This window comes from Haemaphysalis longicornis, unplaced genomic scaffold, assembly GCF_048455015.1.
Source record: "Haemaphysalis longicornis isolate Haplotype H1 unplaced genomic scaffold, Haemaphysalis longicornis Haplotype H1 scaffold_10, whole genome shotgun sequence".
Lineage (NCBI taxonomy): Eukaryota > Metazoa > Arthropoda > Arachnida > Ixodida > Ixodidae > Haemaphysalis > Haemaphysalis longicornis.
Window position 1 is genome coordinate 39437665 of NW_027526204.1, and position 21309 is coordinate 39458973.

Consider the following 21309-nt stretch of genomic DNA (forward strand, 5'->3'; position numbering starts at 1 on the left):
TGGTGTGCTACGCGGGAGTGACATGCAAATTCGCCGCATCCATTAGATGGTGGGCACGGCTTTTGGCGATAACGGATAGCAGAAAATGGAACAACTGGCCCTCTTCTCTTTTTCCGGATCAAAAGAGGCGTAGCATTCCTCAGCGCAATGTTGTTGCCGGTCTTAGATGATTTGTAAAGTTGAGAAGGCTTCGACTGCGCACTCGTCTATGTTGCGGGACTTCAGATGTGTAGAGCTAAACTGGGCGTTCGTAGCTTTACTATTGGTCTTGGAAAGCCGAGCGATTTATGATTCTTTAAATATAGAAGAATTAGAAGGTAGATACAGTCAAAACGTGATCTAACGAAACCCGTACCTTACGATTTTCTTGATCCAAACAACAAATAGGGATTCCCCCGCAGGTGCTGCCTACACGGCTCAATGCTTTGATAAACTCGAACTAGCGAAACAGATTCATCGCCATTAAAAATTTATCGAAATGTTTCGAGAAACAGACACACCTACAAAAGAAACAATTGCGAACTTGATTCTCGCGAACGCAATAAGGAATATTGCGCCACGCCAGGAAAAGAAGTCGCCATTAACTTTCGTTTTTATGGAGCTCTGCCTAACAAACTGAGAAGTTCCGGTCTCCAATCGTTTCCCACCTAACCAATATAGTTTTATTGTTATTATTTTCCCAGCGGACGTTTACGAATTGCTAAATTATCGGCAGGTCAGTGCTGCTGCCGCCGCAATTCTGATCTAATCGCAGCTGCTGGGATACACCTCCCTTTTTACGTCGAAGTTATGGAACTAACTTCTTGTCTGATGGCAGTCCCGATATAACGGAGTAATCCATTTAGTGAAACAATTTGCAGTTATAGGTAACTTAGATCAAGTTTTAGTTGTAACACTAGCCTTGGTTTTGAGAATAAAATTAGGCAGATTTATTTGTACGAAGGAACGCTTAGGTAACAGAGGACCTGAAAAGTAGACATGCCAAGGCACAGAGGACCCCTGTCACTTAGATAAACACGGCATTCAGATAAACACAGTTGCACGCGTTAGTTACCATTGTTGACCAGAATGAAGCAAACTTAATGTGTTATAGACTTTTCTCCTTGCAGCGGCAGTAAATTCAGTTGGAGGTTGCAAGCGCCCCTTTATAGCTGAAACTGACTTGAAAGAGGCATAGTGTGGCGTCTTTGCAACGCCGAGGTGTACGGATATTCATATAGCGCGATAAATTCTAAAGTAGGTTGTAGGAATGATCATAGTACGGAATTTATTGGCCTCTGTGCCCTGCACTCATACGATTGAATTGACATGCGCTGTAGTTATCCAACGTTCGTTCATATGGCTGTGCTTCCGTCGGTTAATCGTGACTGTTTCTTCGTCGGCCTTAGAAACATGTTTCATTCTTTTTTTTTCTTCCCTAGACTTTTCTCTCGATCTACACTCTCTCTCCAAGCCTGCGTCGTAAGCAGCTATACCCCACGACTGAGTAGAATTATATCCTCAAAGCTTTACCGATATTACTCTGTTTGGAATGAATAGACAATCTGCGTCTACTTCTACGTACTGTTACGGCTCAGCGCGTCGCTATTCTGATGATGATGATGATGATGATCATGATTGCTATTGGTTTCCCCTTTGTAGCGGGGTGATGACGTGTCATTTTATCAAAAAGAACTAATATACTTATGTTTTATACTCTTGGTTTAATACTAGCGCTGCTTAGTGCAGGCACAGAAAACGTATTAAGCACAAAATACTGTTTTTTCCCGGTTATAGGTGGTTACTGTCCTAGGCAATATTCCCTTCTCTGCTTTTCGTGCACTAGCATTCTAATTTTCTTTTCGGGGCCTCGACAGCCATAAAGGTAACTTCCTCTGTGCTATACTTAAATCCTAGGGCTTCTGGTAGCCGAATTTTTCCCTCATGTATATTTGGATGGATACCTTCGCATTCTAACACTATGTGCCTCAGAGTTTCTCTTTCTGTTCTGTCACTTTATGTCATAGATTCTATTCGCGCATACTGCAAGTTTCGTGCAGTGCTCCCGTGCGTTGTGGCAGGGCCTACACTCTGCATGCGCACCGGCCGCGCGGCGGTAGGCGGTGAGTTAAGCCGTTGTAGCTACAAAACACGAAGCCAACGGCTATTTATGTAAAAACATTTCCTTCAAAGCGGACGCCGCAGCCGAGATCTTCTCTCTCTTTTCTCGCAGACTCTCAGACTCAATAGGCGTCGCTACTGTCGGCCTCCGTACTCGGAGTGCTTTGTACGTCTGTACTGTTTTCGGCATCTGTGCACAGAAGCCCTGGGAAATCCGCGCGTCCGGCCCTGCTACTGCGCATAAAACCGCCCTCTCGGTGGATAGTTCGTTTCGTTTTGCAGCAGCGAATCCATGCGTTCGCTCTGTTCGAGCATTGCTGTAAGCTCGCCCGAAATAGTATTGTTCCAGAATTGCTTCGGGTCATTTCTCGTCCTGAAGGAAAATAGTTAAGTTTGCCGTCGGCATCTTGTCAACGTCAAAGCAGCAACCTTTGCTGGTCGCTCACCACCACGCAAAAACCCATGATGGACGCGACGGAGCCCGGTTCGGGGACGCCTTCCCAAAAATGTAACAATTGTCGCGCTGTGCGTTCAGAGAGCGAGTGCGATCGCTTTTATCTCACGATTTTCTGTGGCTCACGTAGTATTAACGTCAGCATGATTCAGCTATTCCCGGTATTGGCTTCTCTCGCGATTTTTGGTGTTCCCCTGTCAACAACGCACACAGTACAGAACGTCCTGTGGGACGTCGGTTCATTTGCAGCTTTGGAATTTATATATTATGGAAAGATTTCTTGGTAGCTTCACAATTTCTGCGGTAGGGTGAGACGTGCCTTGGTGCAAACGGCCGCAGTGTGAATTTAAATAATATGGCTCGTTTTTTGGCCACTGCACCTAACAGCGGACATAAACTACATCAGCGAAATGTCTGTAAATCATACAAAGCCTTGGGTATTATGTTATAAGCGGATAACACAGCGCAAGTTGTTTCTTGGCTGCAGTATTTGCAGTTTTGTTTGTGGGCTGTAAAAAAACAAATTGGGTCAGGTGACGGCTTCAGCTCGGAGTCTTCTCCATGACCATTATTACTTTCGGAAAGTACCAATTATTCCGCACATATAACAATAACCGTCTTTGGGTTCAAGTAGTTACCAAAAATTCGAATTTTGCTGTCATGGCACATGCTTTTATGGTGGTCTCTAAACTATCTCATCGCTGTAAAGGGGTAATGAGGGCGCAGTTACATACCTTGTCTTTAAGCAGCCCTTTGTTACCGATGAGCCTTGCGTAAACTCTGGAACCAACGGTCGTATCCAGGGCACTCAGCGGATCGTCCAGGACGTATATGCTGCACTCGTGGTAGGCCGCCCTTGCGAGGGACACGCGCTGCTTCTGACCCCCGCTCAAGTTGTGGCCCTGTGGTGTGGTGAGAGTGCTTCTTCTTAAAACAAACATCCTTTGACATCCTGGCTTTTCATATGCCGCAGCTGACATGCCACTTTCACCGTCATCGTTCGTACCATTGCAGTACACCGAAAAAAAACATCCGAAGTACGTGCTCGCGTCGCTACAACTGTCGTCGAAAGATGATAGTCTTTTCACGCCTTTGCCACGTATTGACCTCTGCTGTTTCATCCGCCTCCCCTTACCCGCTCTTCTCTTCCTCTCACGTTGTACTGTATATAGGTTTCATGAATTGAATTCTCTGGTGTTTGCATTCCTGCCGCGCCATCTGTTAGGACTGTTCGGAGTTGGCGCTGAAGGCCCGAGCATGATCCACAGGCACCAGCCTTTTCTTCTCTTTTGTAAAGAAAACATTGTTTTCAACCAATTTTTTTTTGCTTTGGTATCGCAAAAATCGAGCCTGCCTACATTTTAATTAAAAACGCAGGAAGTGACAGTTATGTATCAGGGCTTCTATCCAAAGGACCTAAATACAATCTTTTTTTCCGAACAATGGCGACAAATATGAAACATGTTTCTACATTCAGTGGATTAAAAGTGTTTTGGCTCTAAAACGTATCGCTCAAAACTTATTTTACTTTGGCGGGCGCCTGAATCGATGGACGGAGAGAGACAGACAGACATAAAAGGAACAAAATTTTCGCCTTTCAGTTGCCCAAGAAAGGCTATCACGGGTACAAATCGAAGCGAAAACGGTATTGCCGTCTGTAGCGGCTGTCATGCGCTTCAAGACGCGAGACAAGCCCAGCGAGCAAATAACGCGGTCCATTTTGAGTGAAGGGCTTGCACTGCCCGCGTTAATAAAGGGACAACGGATGTGTCAGCCCTCTGTAAGCTAATCCGAGTCGAGAGTTTAGGCGACGTGGTTGTCTTGTCTTTTCTTTAAGAAATGATCCAGCGAATCTAAGTGGGCAATTTCGGGGGAGGTGACTTGAATTGCATTGAATTTACGTCGTGCCTTTGAACCGAAAGGGTAATAGCGGCCCAGAATCACTCTCTCGCTGTAGACGTTGGGCTATGTTTTGGAGGCGTGCGGTGAAGCCTTACGATGAGCAAGACGAAGGGCGCAGTGCTAATGCTTCCGTTACTGTACAAGCCTACAGACGAGCCTAACTTAAGCATAACTTAATTTAACCTAACTTAACACGCCTAACGAAAGGCTCAGGCCTGGCAATACCCAACAGTTTCTAACCAATATGTAGCTGAACACGGCAAGAAGTACATTTGAACAACCTTACTAACGGCTCCGCTGTGCGGCCGTTTGTTGGTATATCAAATCAAACTCCTTTTCTTAAAACTACATTTTTTCCACAAGTTCCTTATGAGTAGACACTACAAAAACGCCCGATTTTTTTTAAAAACTAGGGATGGATACGTGCCCTGTCATCCTCTTTGTTTTTCTCTGTGTTTTATTGAGGAAGCAGTTCTATGTAGCTCTTCCCTGTAATCTGATAGTTCGTCAGTGGTCCAGCACATCATGACGCGTAATTACTCGTGGAACTATAAAAAATGTAGTGGCCTTTTTATGCGAGAACCGTTGATCACAAACCTATCCTCTGCCTTATGTTCGTAAGAAGCCACACGACGGGTTCCCAAAATGAACGACGGCCTTGTTCTTCGCACGAATAACCGGTCCGTACGCGGAATAGCGCCAGCGCCCATGGCGTTATATGAAAGCGAGATTCGCTCAATTTTTGTGACGTTGTGGCGCAGGATGAAGGTGAGTGCGCAGTGGCACGTTTGTTTGACTTGTGATTCCTTCAAAGAGAAAGCAGGCATGCATGACAAGAGGGGCGTTATACGTAAACACATACCTCCACAAACGAAGTGTATGTTGAGAAATTAGCCGCTGGAAAAAATTCTTCCGGTGATACGGAAGATGCAAATGCAATGTTGCGTTTTTTTTCTGCCACTTATCATTATGACTAAACCTTCTCCATTTGTTATTTCAAAAGCTTCTCGGTAGGTATATTCTTTTTAGTGACTTTTTTCTAGTGTTACTGCAAGTATATGTATTCTCATAAAGACATAAATATAATAGACATACAACTAACTTCCCCACAAAGTTTTCATGAGAGCGGTGGTATATTGGGGTTTCTCGGGTGTATTTGTGCGATTTTGCAGTGTACCTAAGTATGCTGCTGCTGCTGCTGATAGTACAAACGCGCTGATTTGGCCTTATAAACCACGCATTGACAACTTCGTTCATGTGGTCAGAATACCGAAGCCGCGCGAAGCAGTGTGCGAAGTTTGAGTTAGAACAAAGCTTGATATCGATTATGCAGGTCCTTTGTGTACTTGCTTGCACAAAGCAATTGAGTTGTCAGCCAGCCACAACGCGTGTCAAGGAGGTAAACTAAGCGCGATCGAAAACACAGCAAAATCTGCATCGTTTTGCCTCCGTCCTTGTCCTTGTAGCGCTCGTTTTTGTAACCCGTATCCACTCGTAATGTTTTTGTCAGTACTAAGAAGCTTCTCGACGACTGTACTACAACAGTCCCAATTTTGTGGTGCTCTGAGTGTGACAACGTCCGAAAAATGTTTCTTGATGTGTGCCGAAAGCTTTCATAATTTTATATGTGCTTCACCTATTGATGCAGCAATGATGTCAGTTGCAGCGCAATCAGAGGTATCTTCCTTAGAATACCGCAGCTCGTGGAACTGTGGGCAGAGGACCCGAGGAGGCATCATAGCTATAAGTACAACTGCCCCGGCAGCGATCACACTTAACGTATGTAAAACTCCGGGAGTTTGCAAACACAATGAATCTCTGCAACAGTTCTTATTGGCCGATCTAAACTCCTTTGATAATAAGAGAATCAGCCCACAAGCTTTATTCCGGTTATTTTTTATTTATATGCTTATTGTCAACCCCTTATGTCAGTACAAAAGTTCGGTTCCTATGTTAGGCACAGTTCGTGCTGTGAAAAAGTTTCCTATATGACTACGAAACCGTGCGGGTGTTGTTCCTGGAATAAAATTTCTAGAGTAAGTATCTGGTTACTCAGCTTGCTTTTCTCTCTGCAGAGCGGCGCACTACTTCCCGTGATTTGCAGATAGAGACTTGGGCTCTCTGTTTTTCACCATGTTAGCGTTGTTGAAACGGTATCGTCTCACGTTCGCCTGCTTTTTGTGCGGAAAGGAATGCGGCCCAGCTAGTACTGTTATTGGGAATGGGGGCCTCATTTGATTTCGACCCACAGGCGTAAGCCACACCCTCAAACGCCGCCAGAAGATACATCAAGCCACTACAGAATCACCGAAGCATGGTGGAAACATGTGGAGTGCATTGCGCCCAATTGAATGCAGACAGCTCAATCGAATGCAAGTACCCCAGCGTAATATCTTCACCTCCCTTCAACAGTAGCCAGAGATACATGGTCTGTGGAGTTTCTGAGCTTGTACCTCCTTTAGGAGATCAGAGCTGCGCGTACATTCGGCATTTTGAGATCCAAGTTCATGAAGGAAAGCCTACCCTCCGACTAACCAGTGAAACTTCTTCGGACTCCCCTGCGCAAGATCTCACACATCAGCGGAAAAATGAAGCCTTCAGTTTTACTTACATCGCTTTTCGCTCACTCATCGTAAAGTGGCGATGAAGACGCCAACAAAACTTTCGCTTTGATGGAGTGGCCACGCGCTCATAAACAGTGGATTGGGTCCTTTCTCGTATTCGTCCTTTGCGCAGTTACATCTTAACAGGGGACCCTTAAAAAAACTACCAAAAAATACCGAGCGCTCGTGAGCGAGTGCCTCGAAACGATCGCTGAGCGTACCCACCACGTGGGGTGGCTTTACCAAAAAAACACTGCCGAAAACCCGACCAGTGAGAAAAAGCCAAGCGCGTGCGAGCGCGTGCCTCGCAGCGACCTCCGAGTCCCCGGCTCGCACAGTGGCTTTAGCAAAACAAATACTCAAGCGCAAATACTTAAAGATGAAAAGACAGACTGCTTGGGAGACGCAAGCGCGACCGGTGCATTCCCTAGAAGCCATTATGGCTGATTGGAGACATGGCAACGAGTGTGCCCGTCCTTTCCGAGGCGACTTGCAGATGCCGCCACGGCTGCCTGGAGTCGATGGCGAAGAGCTGCTGGAAGTCTACAATGCTACGGATTGCTTCACATCCATCAGTCTCCGCGAAGAAGACGACACCTCTTCGTTGCATATGACGACGATTACTAGCACCACAACTAGGCAAGTAAACAATGATAGTGATACCTAACTTTCGTTCCGGCAATGCTTACCTACAACAGCTTCACTATTGAATTCTTGCGCGTGAGTGCAATTTTCTGTGAATTATTTTACACCATGAACTCGTTTGAACTCGCCCAACTGTCTTTGATTCTAGCCTCCCCGCTGTATGAGATAAATGTGTTTCATAAATACCGATTGCATGACCGCGCCTGATGTGTGAAACAAGAATATTTTTTTTCTTGGAAGGCTAGCCGGGGTAGCCCCCTCTTGATTCGAGGGTTATTTCTAAAGGTCGCTTGAAGTAGCATGTTCTTGTCTCTTTTGCCTGGAAAACACTTCGTGGGTAAATAATGTTTTGGAAGAACTTTGAACGAACATAACCAATCGAAGAGGCGCGGGGCCTCATCATTCAGATATTGCACGCACTGTCGAAACTATAACACCCGGAGAAGTGTTCCCCATACTATGTGCAAGATAATTCGAAACCCTCTTGCCACAAGAACGAGACTCTTCATCTAGCAAGACTCGTCTACATAGCTTCTTACACTCGTTTAGTAGGCAATGTAAGCTCGCTCACCTTCTCACCAATCTCCGTCATGTCACCGGCCGGGAGCGTGGCGATGTCTTTTAACAGTTCGCAAGCATCGAGTACTCGTCTGTACAGCCCCGGGTCGTATCGTTTTCCAAAAAGGATGTTGTCACGCAGCGTGGCGTTGAACACTGTCGCTACTTGAGGCACGTAGCCGATGCTTCCCTGTGGGTACAAATAATTTTAATGCTTCGTCAAAGTTTCACACAATGAAGAGCAGGGCATGGAAAATTTGGCTTGGCTTAGTAACGTTTCCGAGTCAACACCCCGGAGACGGGAGTTTTGTTGTTTTTTTCTACGTATTTTGTTCGAGGGTACGCAAGTTTGTGGCGAATGATTTGCGCGAAACTCCTTTGCTGATACTGGCAATTACGTAATTGGCTTCGCACGATGCTGTGTAGCGCTGAATTATTGGAAATAAAATTGACGCTATGGGCTTCAAATTTCACTTCTGTGCGATTTCGCCCAGGAATGCAACCGGGTTTAGACAGCCTTGTCGTAGGAGAAAATATAAACATGAGTAAAACCGGAGGAGTGCTAAGTCAAAATATTCAAAGCGCCCTCTTTAACGGTAGGCACTAAAGTTTTAGTCGAGGTAGGTGAACATGACTCTCTTGGATAAGCATTCAGTTATGATCACTTTAACGAACGAAAATATTGAGCAAACAGTCCTGCGTATTCTACGGTACGCAGGCAGGGTCCCTCTGACAAAAATAATGTATGCAACCACTACGTAGTTCCAGTGATGACGAATTCTGCACAATGTTTTGGGAAATTCCAACGAACCTGAAAGACAACTTAGTTCGGCAAAACAAACCAGATACAGGTAGCGCTTGAGGACAGCGAGAAACTGGCTTGAATAAAGCCGAAAACTTAGATTGACGATGCCGTAGCTAAAATCGATATTAAGAAGTGCACTTGAGCCCGACTGGCATTGCGGCGAACTTACACTTGTACCCAGAAGTTCACCGGCTTCGAACGGCCCGGAAGTCAAGACCGCAAATGCAGAAATATGGTAACTCGTGGTGGGGGTTAAGAAAAAAATCTGATGCAAATAATGATTTCCGATTGCTTAAAGCAGAGTTGTTAGAAGTCAACAGGGGAGGCCTTAAATCTGCGGCGGACATACAAACAGGCATGCGATCATGATAGAGGAGGATATCTCGAGATCAAAATAGCAAGAACCAGAAGTTACCTATGAAGCGCGCCAGAGAACACAGCTGTCATGAATGGCGATGGGATTGGTCACCGACTCTGTCATAATGCTCGTAGCTAAACACCAAGGGGTAGGCAAACAGCATAGACATGCACGCATCCAGCCTTTCAAACACATGCAAAGGGACCTGTAAAACGAAACTTTTACGTCATATGTTGCTGCGCCGGTTTTGAAAAATCTACTCTATGTGGTAAATCATACGCATAAAGGACGCGGTGCAGTGACGTATTGAGAAAATATGAATTAGTGCGTTCGGCACTCACACGGATGCGGAACGTGCCGTCAGTACGGTGTAAGTCTCCCAAGATGGCGGCGAGTAGCGTGGATTTGCCGCTTCCCACAAAACCGACAATTGCCACAAGAGAGCCTGAAGGCACCCTGAGATTTATTCCTTTGAGGGCCGGAGCGCCATCAGCATTCGACCTCGTGAATGTGCAATCTTGCATGAACACTTCACCTGGACAGAAATACAGGTTAATTACAACAGACGAACTATAGTGTATCAAGTGACACGGTTTTTGTTGTGTTTAGGGGACTCGAAGTCGGGCTATAGCCTGCCTGAAATGTCTAAATGAACCATTACTTTGATGATGCTTATTATTAGCTGAAAGTTGTAATATTTGTATCAAAATATAAAAACCCCTAGTTTGAGGTTCAAGCAAAATTGAAATAACTATTTAAAATTTGCTGTAGTATAAAACCACTAAACGCTTCACTCTGTAGCGACAACTGTGAAGTTGAAAGCACATACTGAAAAGCCCATTTGTTCAAACGTTATGTAATCGGACGTGAGAAATTACATCCTTTCGTTGCTGGTCTGCGTCTGTCGTATTTGTGCCGCAACACGAGCTTTCTGACTCGGTCAAGGTGGTCTTCCAAGTGTATTTACCAGGGAAAGGAGCACGCGTACTTTGAAAATAGAAGCGATATTACAAGACTAAACTTAGAAATGTCAAGATTAGCGGTTACCTAAGGAGCGCTTTGAGAGACCGCATGGTGTAGAACTTTATTTAATGTGTATTTATTGATTCTGCAGGCCAGGATGCTGGCCCTTCCAGGAAGGGCAATGATAACAAACCAGTAATGTATAAACAGCGCACAAACATGTTACGACTGGGTGCAAATGCTAGCCTTAATACAACAATCACAACAGATGAACAGCACGGATGAATTCACAGTGGTAAAAAGTGCCGTGCCCCAACAAGAAGCTGTGACAACATAAAAAGCAAGGCAATGTTATACAAAGTAAAATGTTGCCGTAACAATCATTTAGATTAGCCTAATTAGCGAATCTTGAGCGTCGTTTCTCGATTTTAAAAACTGAAGGGAGATAGAAATTCACTCGTCGAGAGTACGCACATAAAAGCTCTTCTTCCTTAGATTTTGTTTTGTCAAATATTGGCGCAAGGGAGAAGCAGTGTCAAGGTAATGTTCTTCCTGGAATAAGTGTCCTTTCGTTCTACTTTTATCCTTAATTCTTTTGTAGGCATTGTCAATGCTTTTTACTTTTTTGATGTGAGGTATCTTTTATTTCAATTTATCGTTGTTACATCGAAGGCTTATGATAAAAGCTGCATAGAAGCTGCTTGACAAGCCCGTCAGCCCAATTCAAACGTCAGCAGCAGACGGCAAAAATGCATGCTGTACAGGTTTTACAGTAATAAACACAAAACACACCAAAGTATCGCATTCCTATTGCGATAACAAAGACATGCAAAGTAAAAAAATATATATATGCACGCTAACAACTAAACAAAGAAACGATATTGTATTCGAAAAACATGAGAATGCTACAGGAAAATCATATTTTTGCTGAGAAAAAAGACAAACAAGAAAAAGAGAAACGACGAGGCACATACTGAAACATACAAAATGCAAATAGTGTCAGTTTCCAAAAAAATGCACCTGTAAACAAAAAGTGATAAAGAAGTATACATATGAGCTACTGCATACAACAGAACCGGAATAAGCACTTCAAGAAAAATGGTTACACCAATCAGGGCATTACGCACAGTGAGATGTATAATGCATTAAAACGTTACACATAGGAAAAACAGTAATGCTAATTATTGAAGGCCCGAAAAATTGGAGTAGCAAAGAAGAGAAAGAATTAGAGGAAGGCCCGCAACGAAGTGTTTTGCAAGGCCGCATTGATGGGTGCTAGCTTGCTTACTTACTTTACTAGCTAGCTTACTTTATTTGCTCAGCCCAATTTTGGTAACGTGCGTGCTGCAGCTAGTGCGAGAACACTGGAATTGTTGACGATAACACTTAAGGACATAAAGGAGGAACTAACTTCAGAACTAGTGGGGTAAACAGGTAAACAGTCATAAAGTGAGAAACGCCCGCCAAATCAGTGAACGCTACTTTGGAGGAGGTTAAGAAAAATTCGTAGGGCAGTACAATCTCAAGAATGCAATTCACCCTTCATGGCCGTCCATCTGGCTGAACAGATTATAGTGAATTAAGAAATTAAGACTGTCTGTTGACAACACGGTCCGTGTTTATTTTTACTGAAACATTTTGGCATATCTAAAAATATTGCAGGCTACTTCGGATACAGGAAGCTCTGTCAAAGGTTGCAGCACTGAATTTAGAGGGATGTAACTTGATCTGCAGCTTTACTGGGGGTGCGTTTAGATTACTTCAATTTATGTCTGTCCACGCTAAATAAATGATAAATTATGTACCCTAAAGCCGAGCAATTGAGATAATGAAGTCAGGTCTTCTTTGCTTTTCATATAAAGCAGGTGCTATAACGACAGTATGGCAGGTTTGAGCCCGGGCAGTATTTAAACAAATGTCGTTCAATGAATGTTCGTTTTGGTGGGCTGCACATATAGGCTCTATGTACCAGGCAAGTATCCAGGAAAAGAAAGGGCAGCAGTGACTCAGAACACCACCAATACTAGCGTAGCAAATAATTGTTTTGAAAAGTTTTGTGCAACAAAATTTCTTAACCTTGTTCGTGAAAACTGTAATGCTTAGTTCTTTACCACAAACAAGAGCTTGCTAAATTTATCCTCTTTTATTGGGGACCGAGCTCGCCATTTATCAGCGGTTTATTGAAATACTTTTCAGATCAGTGTGTTTAGGTCACGCTACATACAGTTATAACCGCTGTCGTAACCATCTACAAAAAACTAACCCTGGGGGAAACTCCAGAAGGCACTGCCGAACCTCTCAGCGAAAAAATGAGCGTTATCACGTTTTGGCAATAGCTAAATAGGTGACACAGAAAAATCGACTTGGCACACGTACCTTTTTTAGTGGAAGGATCAGTCATTGAGGATTTGGTTTCGACAGCTTCCTCAGCTGTACACAGGGTTATTATTTTGTTGGCTGATACTCCCATCTAGCAGAGAGTAAGCAAACCATTCAGGAACAAGCACAGTCAATTAGCGACTACACGTTTCACGGGGCACTTACGTCCGCTTAAAGGGGCCCTGAAAAGCGTTTTGAGCACACCAAATGAACCAGCGCAATCATTAGGTTGGGTGGTCAAGGTCATCTGGGCCAAGTATAACATTTGTAAGCGCAGCGGAAAGCTCACTCTTTCTTTGCAAAGTATGTTCCCGCGTTAACACCCTTTCTTGCATTTTTTGGGGGGTCTGCCATCGTCCCGCATTTGCATGATCGATTCTTTCATGTGCGTCCCGAAGCAAAAATCTTGCAATTGGACTGCAACCAACGCTTCTGCCCTTCGCTTTGGCGACAGTTCGTTTCCCGGACTTGCGTGCAGCATACTCGTGCGCAACCAGAAACGCCTGTAGAAATTATAACCTCAGTTAAGAGCGGAACAGGAGATATTTCAGGTTTGTAAGGTTATAAAGAATCAATATCGGCCAAAGGTTTTAGCGAAAAGCGTAAAGCAAAAGCACGGCGAGCACTACATCCGCATGGCGAAACAGCAGTCGCCGCCGACACAGTGTTGTTGCTGGATTTCAGCTACAGCGGGAACTTTTTGGAACCTTACTGCGACTGTTACTCAAAAAAGTTAAGTTAACCAGCCAGAAATTCTCGGAATCAGGTAGACAACGTTGATGGGACACCGACGATGGGTCTCAATGTAGTATAGAAGTTATTTTCAATCTCCAGTTATTTTGTGGCGCTATGGCCGAAAGCCTTCCGCCTGCCCAATCAAAGTGGCGGGTTGAAATCGCGGCACAGTGTTGCTTTATCATTTTTTTCTGCCTTCTAAGTAGCGTGGTCTGACAATCCTGTTTGTGAATTGAAAACAAAACTTGATGGTTGAACTGTGGACCTACCATGCAATGTCAATGGATCGTTGAGGTTACGTATATAAAAACAGGCAATTGTACTTTGCGGGGACAAAATACTTATGAGTGTATTTTGTTAACTCGGTATGTCTTTATAGAGAGAAACATAGTTTCCTCCCACCGACTTCAGCAAGACGCAAGGTAGGCTTGCGGTGGGGGGGGGGGGGGTTAGAGCGGGACGGCAAATACAGTGCCACGGCCTGCCACCAAACCCTCCGCATATGGGAATTGGCAACACTCAGCAACTGAAAATTGAACGAACATCCTTTGCATAGGGTAAAGGAGCTTGAGGACATCAGGAGAAAAGGCGAAGATGGGATAATTTTTTTGTGCAGTCTCATGCACAGTCGAACATAGAGGCAGGTGCACACGGCCTCACAACTCGCAGTACTCTTTCGACACCACTCGTAATATCTTCACGGTGTACTTGTCTAGTAGTTTATGAACACAGGGTCGCGTAAGATTTTCTCGGAGAGTAATTGGGAAGGAAGGAAATGGAATGCACGACCCAACCCCAAAAAAAGTCCCTGTCCCGTACCGTGCAACCAATCATCTGTTTTTTTGGGGGGGGGGGTTATATATGTTTAGAAAGGCGACATGAAGGACTTGAAAAATTACAGGCCGATCAGCTTACTGTCAGTCGTCTACAAGGTATTTACCAAGGTAATCGCTAACCGAATCTCTGCAACCTTAGATTTCAGTCAACCTAAAGACCAAGCAGGGTTCCGTAAAGGTTATTCAACAATGGACCACATTAACACGATCAATCAGGTGATAGAGAAGTGCGCTGAGTATACTGAACCCCTATGTACAGCCTTCATAGAATATGAGAAAGCATTTGACTCGGTCGAAACCCTAGCAGTCATTCAGGCATTACGGAACCAGGGGGTAGATGAGCATTATGTAAGAATACTAGAGGATATCTACAATGGGTCTACAGCTACCATCATCCTCCATAGGGAGAGCAGTAAAATACCTATAAGGAAGGGTGTCAGACAAGGAGACACAATCTCTACAATGTTATTCACAGCATGCTTACAAGAAGTATTCAGAACGTCGGATTGGGAACAGGTGGGAGTAGGGGTTAATGGAGAATACCTCAGTAACCTCAGATTTGCTGATGACGTTGCCTTGCTAAGTAACTGGGGGAGGAATTGCAAAGCATGCTTTCCGCACTGGGCGAACAGAGTAGAACTGTGGGCCTGAAAATTAATATGCAGAAAACTAAAGTAATGATCAATAACCTCGGGACAGCACAGCAGTTTGAGATAGGTGACGAGGCAGTGGAAGTGGTAAGCGAATATATCTACTTAGGACAAGTTGTGACCCCAGATCCCAACCATGAGGCAGATATAATTAGAAGGATCAGAATGGGGTGGTGTGCATATGGCAGACATTCTCAGATAATGAATAGCAGCCTACCATTGCCGCTGAAGAAGAAAGTGTATGACAGCTACATCTTACCGGTACTCAGCTACGGGGCAGAAACGTGGAGGCTCACTAAGAGGGTTCAACTTAAATTGAGAACGACTCAGCGGGCAATGGAGCGGAAAATGATCGGTGTAACATTAAGGGACAAGAATAGAGCGGAGTGGGTCAGGGAGCAAACTGGTGTTAAAGACATATTAGTAGAAATTAAGAAGAAGAAATGGACGTGGGCAGGGCATGTAATGCGAAGGCAAGATAACCGCTGGTCATTAAGGGTAACAGAGTGGATCCCTAGAGAAGGCAAGCGTTGCAGGGGGCGGCAGAAAGTTAGATGGGCGGATGAGATCAAGAAGTTTGCGGGGATAAATTGGTCACCGTTGGCACAGGACCGAGGTAATTGGAGAATAATGGGAGAGGCCTTTGCCCTGCAGTGGGCGTAGATAGGCTGGTGATGATGATGATATATGTTTAGAAGCAATCCGAATAACGAAATATAACACCTCAACTGCCTGTGTGCGCTAGTGCATGGCGTCACCACAACACGACCAAGTTCGACATTGGCGCAAACGAGCGGCCAATTAAGCAATGTATAAACCAACGTCAGTTCGGAATGCACGTACGTGCTCACTCTAACGAAAGTTGATGTGATTTTTTAGTCATTCGCTCAGATGTTTAACGCTCACATATGTATCAAGACAAGTCGTCACTACGAACGCGTGGCGACAGGATCGTGCTCTTTTCGCGCGATCTTTCGGAGTGGTGTGGAAACTTAAACGTCCCGCCCCGCTCCTTGCATCAGCTTTTCCAGCCGTGAGCAGAATGCAAGATTCAGATGCGAAATGATAAAAAAGCTGCCCAAACGGAACGCAAAAAGTCAGATGGCCCTGCCCCCGAGCGATGCTGCGCCAAAAAATATCGCAGTTGCAGACACCGCCCGCAAGCGGATGATCTTGCATACGTAACCGAGAACCGAGGCATAATGGGCAGTCCCGCACGCGCGGGGCGAGGAGATGGACGAAGCGAGGAAGAATCGCGGCGTGGGCGAATACCCGATGTTTTGATTTCCAATAACTTCACTAATACGCATCAGTTTAAAAAAAATTCTTGAGGAGGTTGATTTAGGACATTGATTTACCAGAAAATGCCAGCACCCATGTGTCGGGAACCCTCTTAACTCCTTTTAAGGCGTTAAGTTCTTTGAAGGCGAGAGCTACCGTATTGTTCTGACGGGCCCCTTTTAACAACACGCGAACCTGTCTAAAGCGCAGCTACGCTTTTTTACCGTCGTTAGTGAACCATGTTACCGCGCCTAATATATTGTAATCCACTTTAATTTGTTGCTTTGCATCTAGTTCAGCTTGTTATTGTCATTCCACCATAATCTATTCGTATCCAACGTTGTCAGAGATGGAGAGGTATTGCCTGGGTTTGTGATTTTTATTTCATAGGTCCCAGTTTAATATTTTCGAACATATGGCCTCAGATATAGTATCAGCAACATCAGGAGTGCCTTAGGGCTTTGTGCTTGGGTTCTTGGTATTTTTCATGCAGAATAATGCTATTCCCACTAATCAAAATAAATATATTGCTATTTTCAGATGAATGAATTGATAAAAGGAAACCGCAACACCAGCACTCACTTCACAAATCCCTTCGTACGATTATATGATCTGTGTACTTTTTTCTAGTACCCAGAGGTATATAAACAAAGCAGAAACAGTATAAAGCAAGGCCATACAAGTTTCCAGAACAAATTTAAACGTACAGTCTCCCCCACAAATCTTCCTGATCTTTCTAGGCTTCTTACGTGAGAACCACAAGCGAAACAGGCACTTCTAAACTGTTCACTAACTCCTGCATAATTATTAAAAAATGGACATGCCAAAGTACTTTTCTATTTACTGGAACGGAGTACCTGGCACAACAAAAAACCTTTAGTAGAGTATATACATCTACAACAGAGTCTATGAAGTACTCTGTTTTTCAGACTGTCATTTGCGAATGAGCTATGTTAACGCCTTTCACAACGAGAACCGAAGTAGCGCGTGGTTTTGCAGCAAAAATTGGAAACACCTCTTAGCATCTTTTAACGGCCCCTGCTACTACTGAATCTCTAAAACCTGAACATGTGTGTAGTGGTGAAAGTTATGTTCCTAAATTAAATATTGTATCAGGAAACTAACCTCTACTTGTGCTTTCTGCATTATGTATATGATGCAATTCGATATTGTTGGAAGTACAAAGTTGATGCTATTCAGTTTAGACAGTTTTTCATGACTGACGTGCTAACGGTTTTTGCATTTGTATACTGTGGCCAACATCTAAGGTCTCAGAGCAGACTGCCGTTAATAGAAATGAATTTATTATTATTAACAAATAAGTTAATAAACAAATAAATACTTCGCCGCAATCTATCCAACTTTGCTTTTATTTGGGATAATCTACACCTGAATTCAAGGATATTGTCACAAACTCGGGCGTACGACGTCTAAAAGTACCTTATAAATTTTCCATTTCATTGTACAGCGCCTAATTCTTCTTGCAGTCGTTCGATTCATTCAGTTCGGTTCCATTCGCCCCTAGACAATATGGAGCTTTCTCGAACGAAGAGACGGTAACACGATCACTCGCCGTCTCGCCGGCGAGAAAAACAACAAAAACAAAACCTCCGCCACTCCGGTTTCGTCGAAGCTTCCAGTACTTTCGAGGAGCTGCGCGTGGCCTTGCCAGTGCTTAAGAGCGTCGATGATTCTAGAAGGGAGAAGAGGGAAGTTATTCACTGACGGCGGCGGGCGAATTGTGTGTTGTGCTCTCCCTCTCCGCACCGGCGCGCCTATAAAAAGGGTAGCCGCGCCTAAGCAAACCAGCTACGTTTGGACGTCGTGATTGACAACGGCACCTGCCAGTTTGTACATCACACCATCGGCGCCCCGCGCCCTGGAGGACTCCAACGTACTCCCGGGCCTCGAAGCACCGTGATCGTCTCGGACGGCCTGGCCTACAGCGAAGCCACGCTTCCCAGGTAGCCGAATCGCCTCCGACAGCGGTGCATCGTCCGGCCCGGTCGGTGAATATGCTGGGACTCCGTCTCTCATATGCATCGAACTGTTCGTTTCTTTTTTAGTTATCTGCTCCGATTCGTAATATTCATTTGTTAGCGCTCCTGTTTGTATAATTTTGTCGAATTGGACTGTTTCTTGTATTTGAATTCCATCTAAGTTGTCTGTAATTATCGATCCGTTACCTCGTGCTTGTGTTTGTAACTTGCCTGTCTAAATATAAGTCTTTGTGCTGTTTTCCGATCAAGACTCTTGCTCATTCTTGCCGCTCTAGTCGGCGAAAGCCGCACATCAGACGGCCACCCCCTTTGTCACCTGTGCCCTGTAGATTCGGTGGGGTTTGTTGGCTCTTTTGAGTCGACTCCCCATATCTTCTGACAGTGCACCCTAATTTAAGGAAGCGGGTGACAATTTCTGGCGTCCGCGACAGGACGTCTGATGTGAGCGGTAGGGAGGAGAAAGAGCCTGGAACATTTTTGGCATAGGTTGCTACTGCCTTTATAAGCGGGTGCTCTTGTTCACTTTCTCTGCGTAGGCATACCTAGCTAGAGGCTAGGGTATTGTGACTAGATTGCGATACCTTTGCAATCATGGATTTAGAGAAAATCGTAGCGTTGGGCTGCAAGCTAGGCCTGTCAGGGGCCGAACTACGAAAGTGGGTTGCGCAGAAAGAAAAAGAAAAAAACGAGAAAGCTGAGAGAGCAAGACAGGCAGCACGAGAAGAAGCTGAGAGGGCTGAAAGAGAAAGGGAGAAAGAATTTCAGAGACAACTTCAGTTGGAGCGAGAGAAAGCGGAGCGACAAGAGAAATCCCGCCAGGCAGAGGCAGAAATGGAGCGAGTTAAAGCGGAGCGCGAAGAGAAAGCACGCAAAGCTGAACTCGAGATTCTAAAAAGGCGACTCGAGATACAACGGTTGAAGGCGGAATCCTCATCAGATGAGGAAAATGCGAGAGAAGGGTATAGTGGCCTAAGTGCTAACTCTGAATCGATAAAGGAACGCCCGGGTATCTCTAGAAGCAAACAGGCGTCATCCGCGATCCGCAAGGAGGAAACCCCTCCAGAATTGTGCGAAAGTGCACCACTTCAGACCTGGAAGGACGATGATCCTACAGGTGATGAGGAGCTTGAGGATGAAGATAACATCCCGGTTGTAGATGCCATCACGACGTCGGGGCCGAACCCTCTAGACGAAGGGGTACCCGATATTACGGGGAGAGTGCCCGAGAAAACCCTTGTCTTTCCGAAAGACACGGGTGGTTGCACGTTCGTTGTGCAGGAAGACCCAGTTCGAGACTACGAATTCGCTGGGCAGACTAGCGTCGCTTTCGAAACTGACAGCTCGAGGAGCAAAGAGAGTGACTCTAAGGTCAAGTTTGAAACCCCCGTGCGAAGTGGAGCCGCACTCCGCGGAGGGAACTCGCCGTACATAGGCGTCGGCGACGATCCAGTGACTTCAGCGGTGGGAGAGAAACCACCCGCTGTTTCGAAAGAAGAACCCCGATTCGATGCCTTGGATCGAGGCGAAGCCTTGCCCGTCGCAACTCGAGCACCGGCAAAACCGAGGCCAGCACGGTTCCGGCTCTCAAAATCTGCGGCCCCTGCGACGGTGCCGCTTAGAAGAGAAAGGAGTGCCGAAGGGCCTGTAAAAAGCAAGTCAATGAAAACCGGCCTCCCAAAACTCGGCAAGCAGCTGAGCTGCCGAAACAAAGAGTGCAGGTTTGGGCTCAAGAGTAAGAGAAAACATCTCTACTGCCATTTGTCCCGACGGACAGGTGGGAAGAAGCGCCAAGCCGTTATTAGCCACTCGCTCGTTCACCAGGTGAAGGACCAGGCAGTGAAACATTTTCGTCAGCCCGGTATCACGGCGGTCACGGAAGAGTTCGTCGTTTCGCGCGACCTTTGGGAAATAACTTCTCCGCAGAGAAGAATTCCGCAGGCCGAGTTATGCAAGCGCCCAATAGACACGGGCTAAGCATGAAGAATGCAAATTTAGATATGCACGTGGGATATGAGTGGAATTGTGTAAGACAGAGTTGTATTTTCACGTAGAGTACTGTATACTTGAACGCTGTATTCATTGTTTCTCTGTCGTACTGCACGCGAAACTTGTACTTATTTTGTCACTCTGGCTGTACAGTGTATATTCACGTACAAGTCCCGTTTTGCGTAAACTTTACTTTCTCTGTTAACAGTACACTTGTTGTGTATTATTGACGTTACTAGTGGTGACATTCGTGAACTTTGCGGTTGCATGTTATTGTTTGTGAACAACATATTAGTTACGTTTCTTATGAGTTCCATTGCACCAGTGTATTGTATGTATTTCTGTGTACTGACGTACACTCACTGTATTTGAGACTACGAGACCTTCGCACTGGAGCGCACGATGTATTTTCATGGGTTTCGCACTTGTAATGACTACTGGCAAGACATTTATTATGGGCACTGGCTTAATTCGAATGCCAGAACTTTATTGTTCTCAAACTTATGAATTGTCCCTAGGATGTGTATTTGTTGAGAAATCTGCGCCAAACCGCTGTTCTGTACGCGAATTCTGTACCTGTCATTATTCTTATGAAGAAAATTGGGCTGTACTTGATTTTGGGTTAGTAGGCACAGCCTCTTTTGTTCACTAAGTGTGAACGACGCCTACGCACGACTTTGTAAGTTTTGGGAATATTATTGCATATTATTCTGAAACTGGGGGGCTGTGTCACAAACTCGGGCGTACGACGTCTAAAAGTACCTTATAAATTTTCCATTTCATTGTACAGCGCCTAATTCTTCTTCCAGTCGTTCGATTCATTCAGTTCGGTTCCATTCGCCCCTAGACAATGTGGAGCTTTCTCGAACGAAGAGACGGTAACACGATCACTCGCCGTCTCGCCGGCGAGAAAAACAACAAAAACAAAACCTCCGCCGCTCCGGTTTCGTCGAAGCTTCCAGTACTTTCGAGGAGGTGCGCGTGGCCTTGCCAGTGCTTAAGAGCGTCGATGATTCTAGAAGGGAGAAGAGGGAAGTTATTCACTGACGGCGGC

The 21309-nt window shown here is 45.1% G+C and overlaps 1 protein-coding gene across 2 annotated transcripts in view; it reads right to left on the reverse strand.

Annotated features, from left to right (window-relative positions):
• The window catches only part of LOC144158393 (ATP-binding cassette sub-family C member 2-like), a 164139-nt gene that overhangs the window by 76183 nt on the left and 66647 nt on the right, over positions 1-21309 (reverse strand). For both annotated transcript variants that reach the window (XM_077689263.1, XM_077689262.1), the window contains exons 13-16: positions 12765-12858; positions 9767-9960; positions 8276-8452; positions 3289-3456 (exon numbers count right to left, since the gene is read on the reverse strand). In XM_077689263.1, the coding sequence (XP_077545389.1) occupies positions 3289-3456; positions 8276-8452; positions 9767-9960; positions 12765-12858 (633 nt within the window). The remainder of the gene's footprint in view (positions 1-3288; positions 3457-8275; positions 8453-9766; positions 9961-12764; positions 12859-21309) is intronic.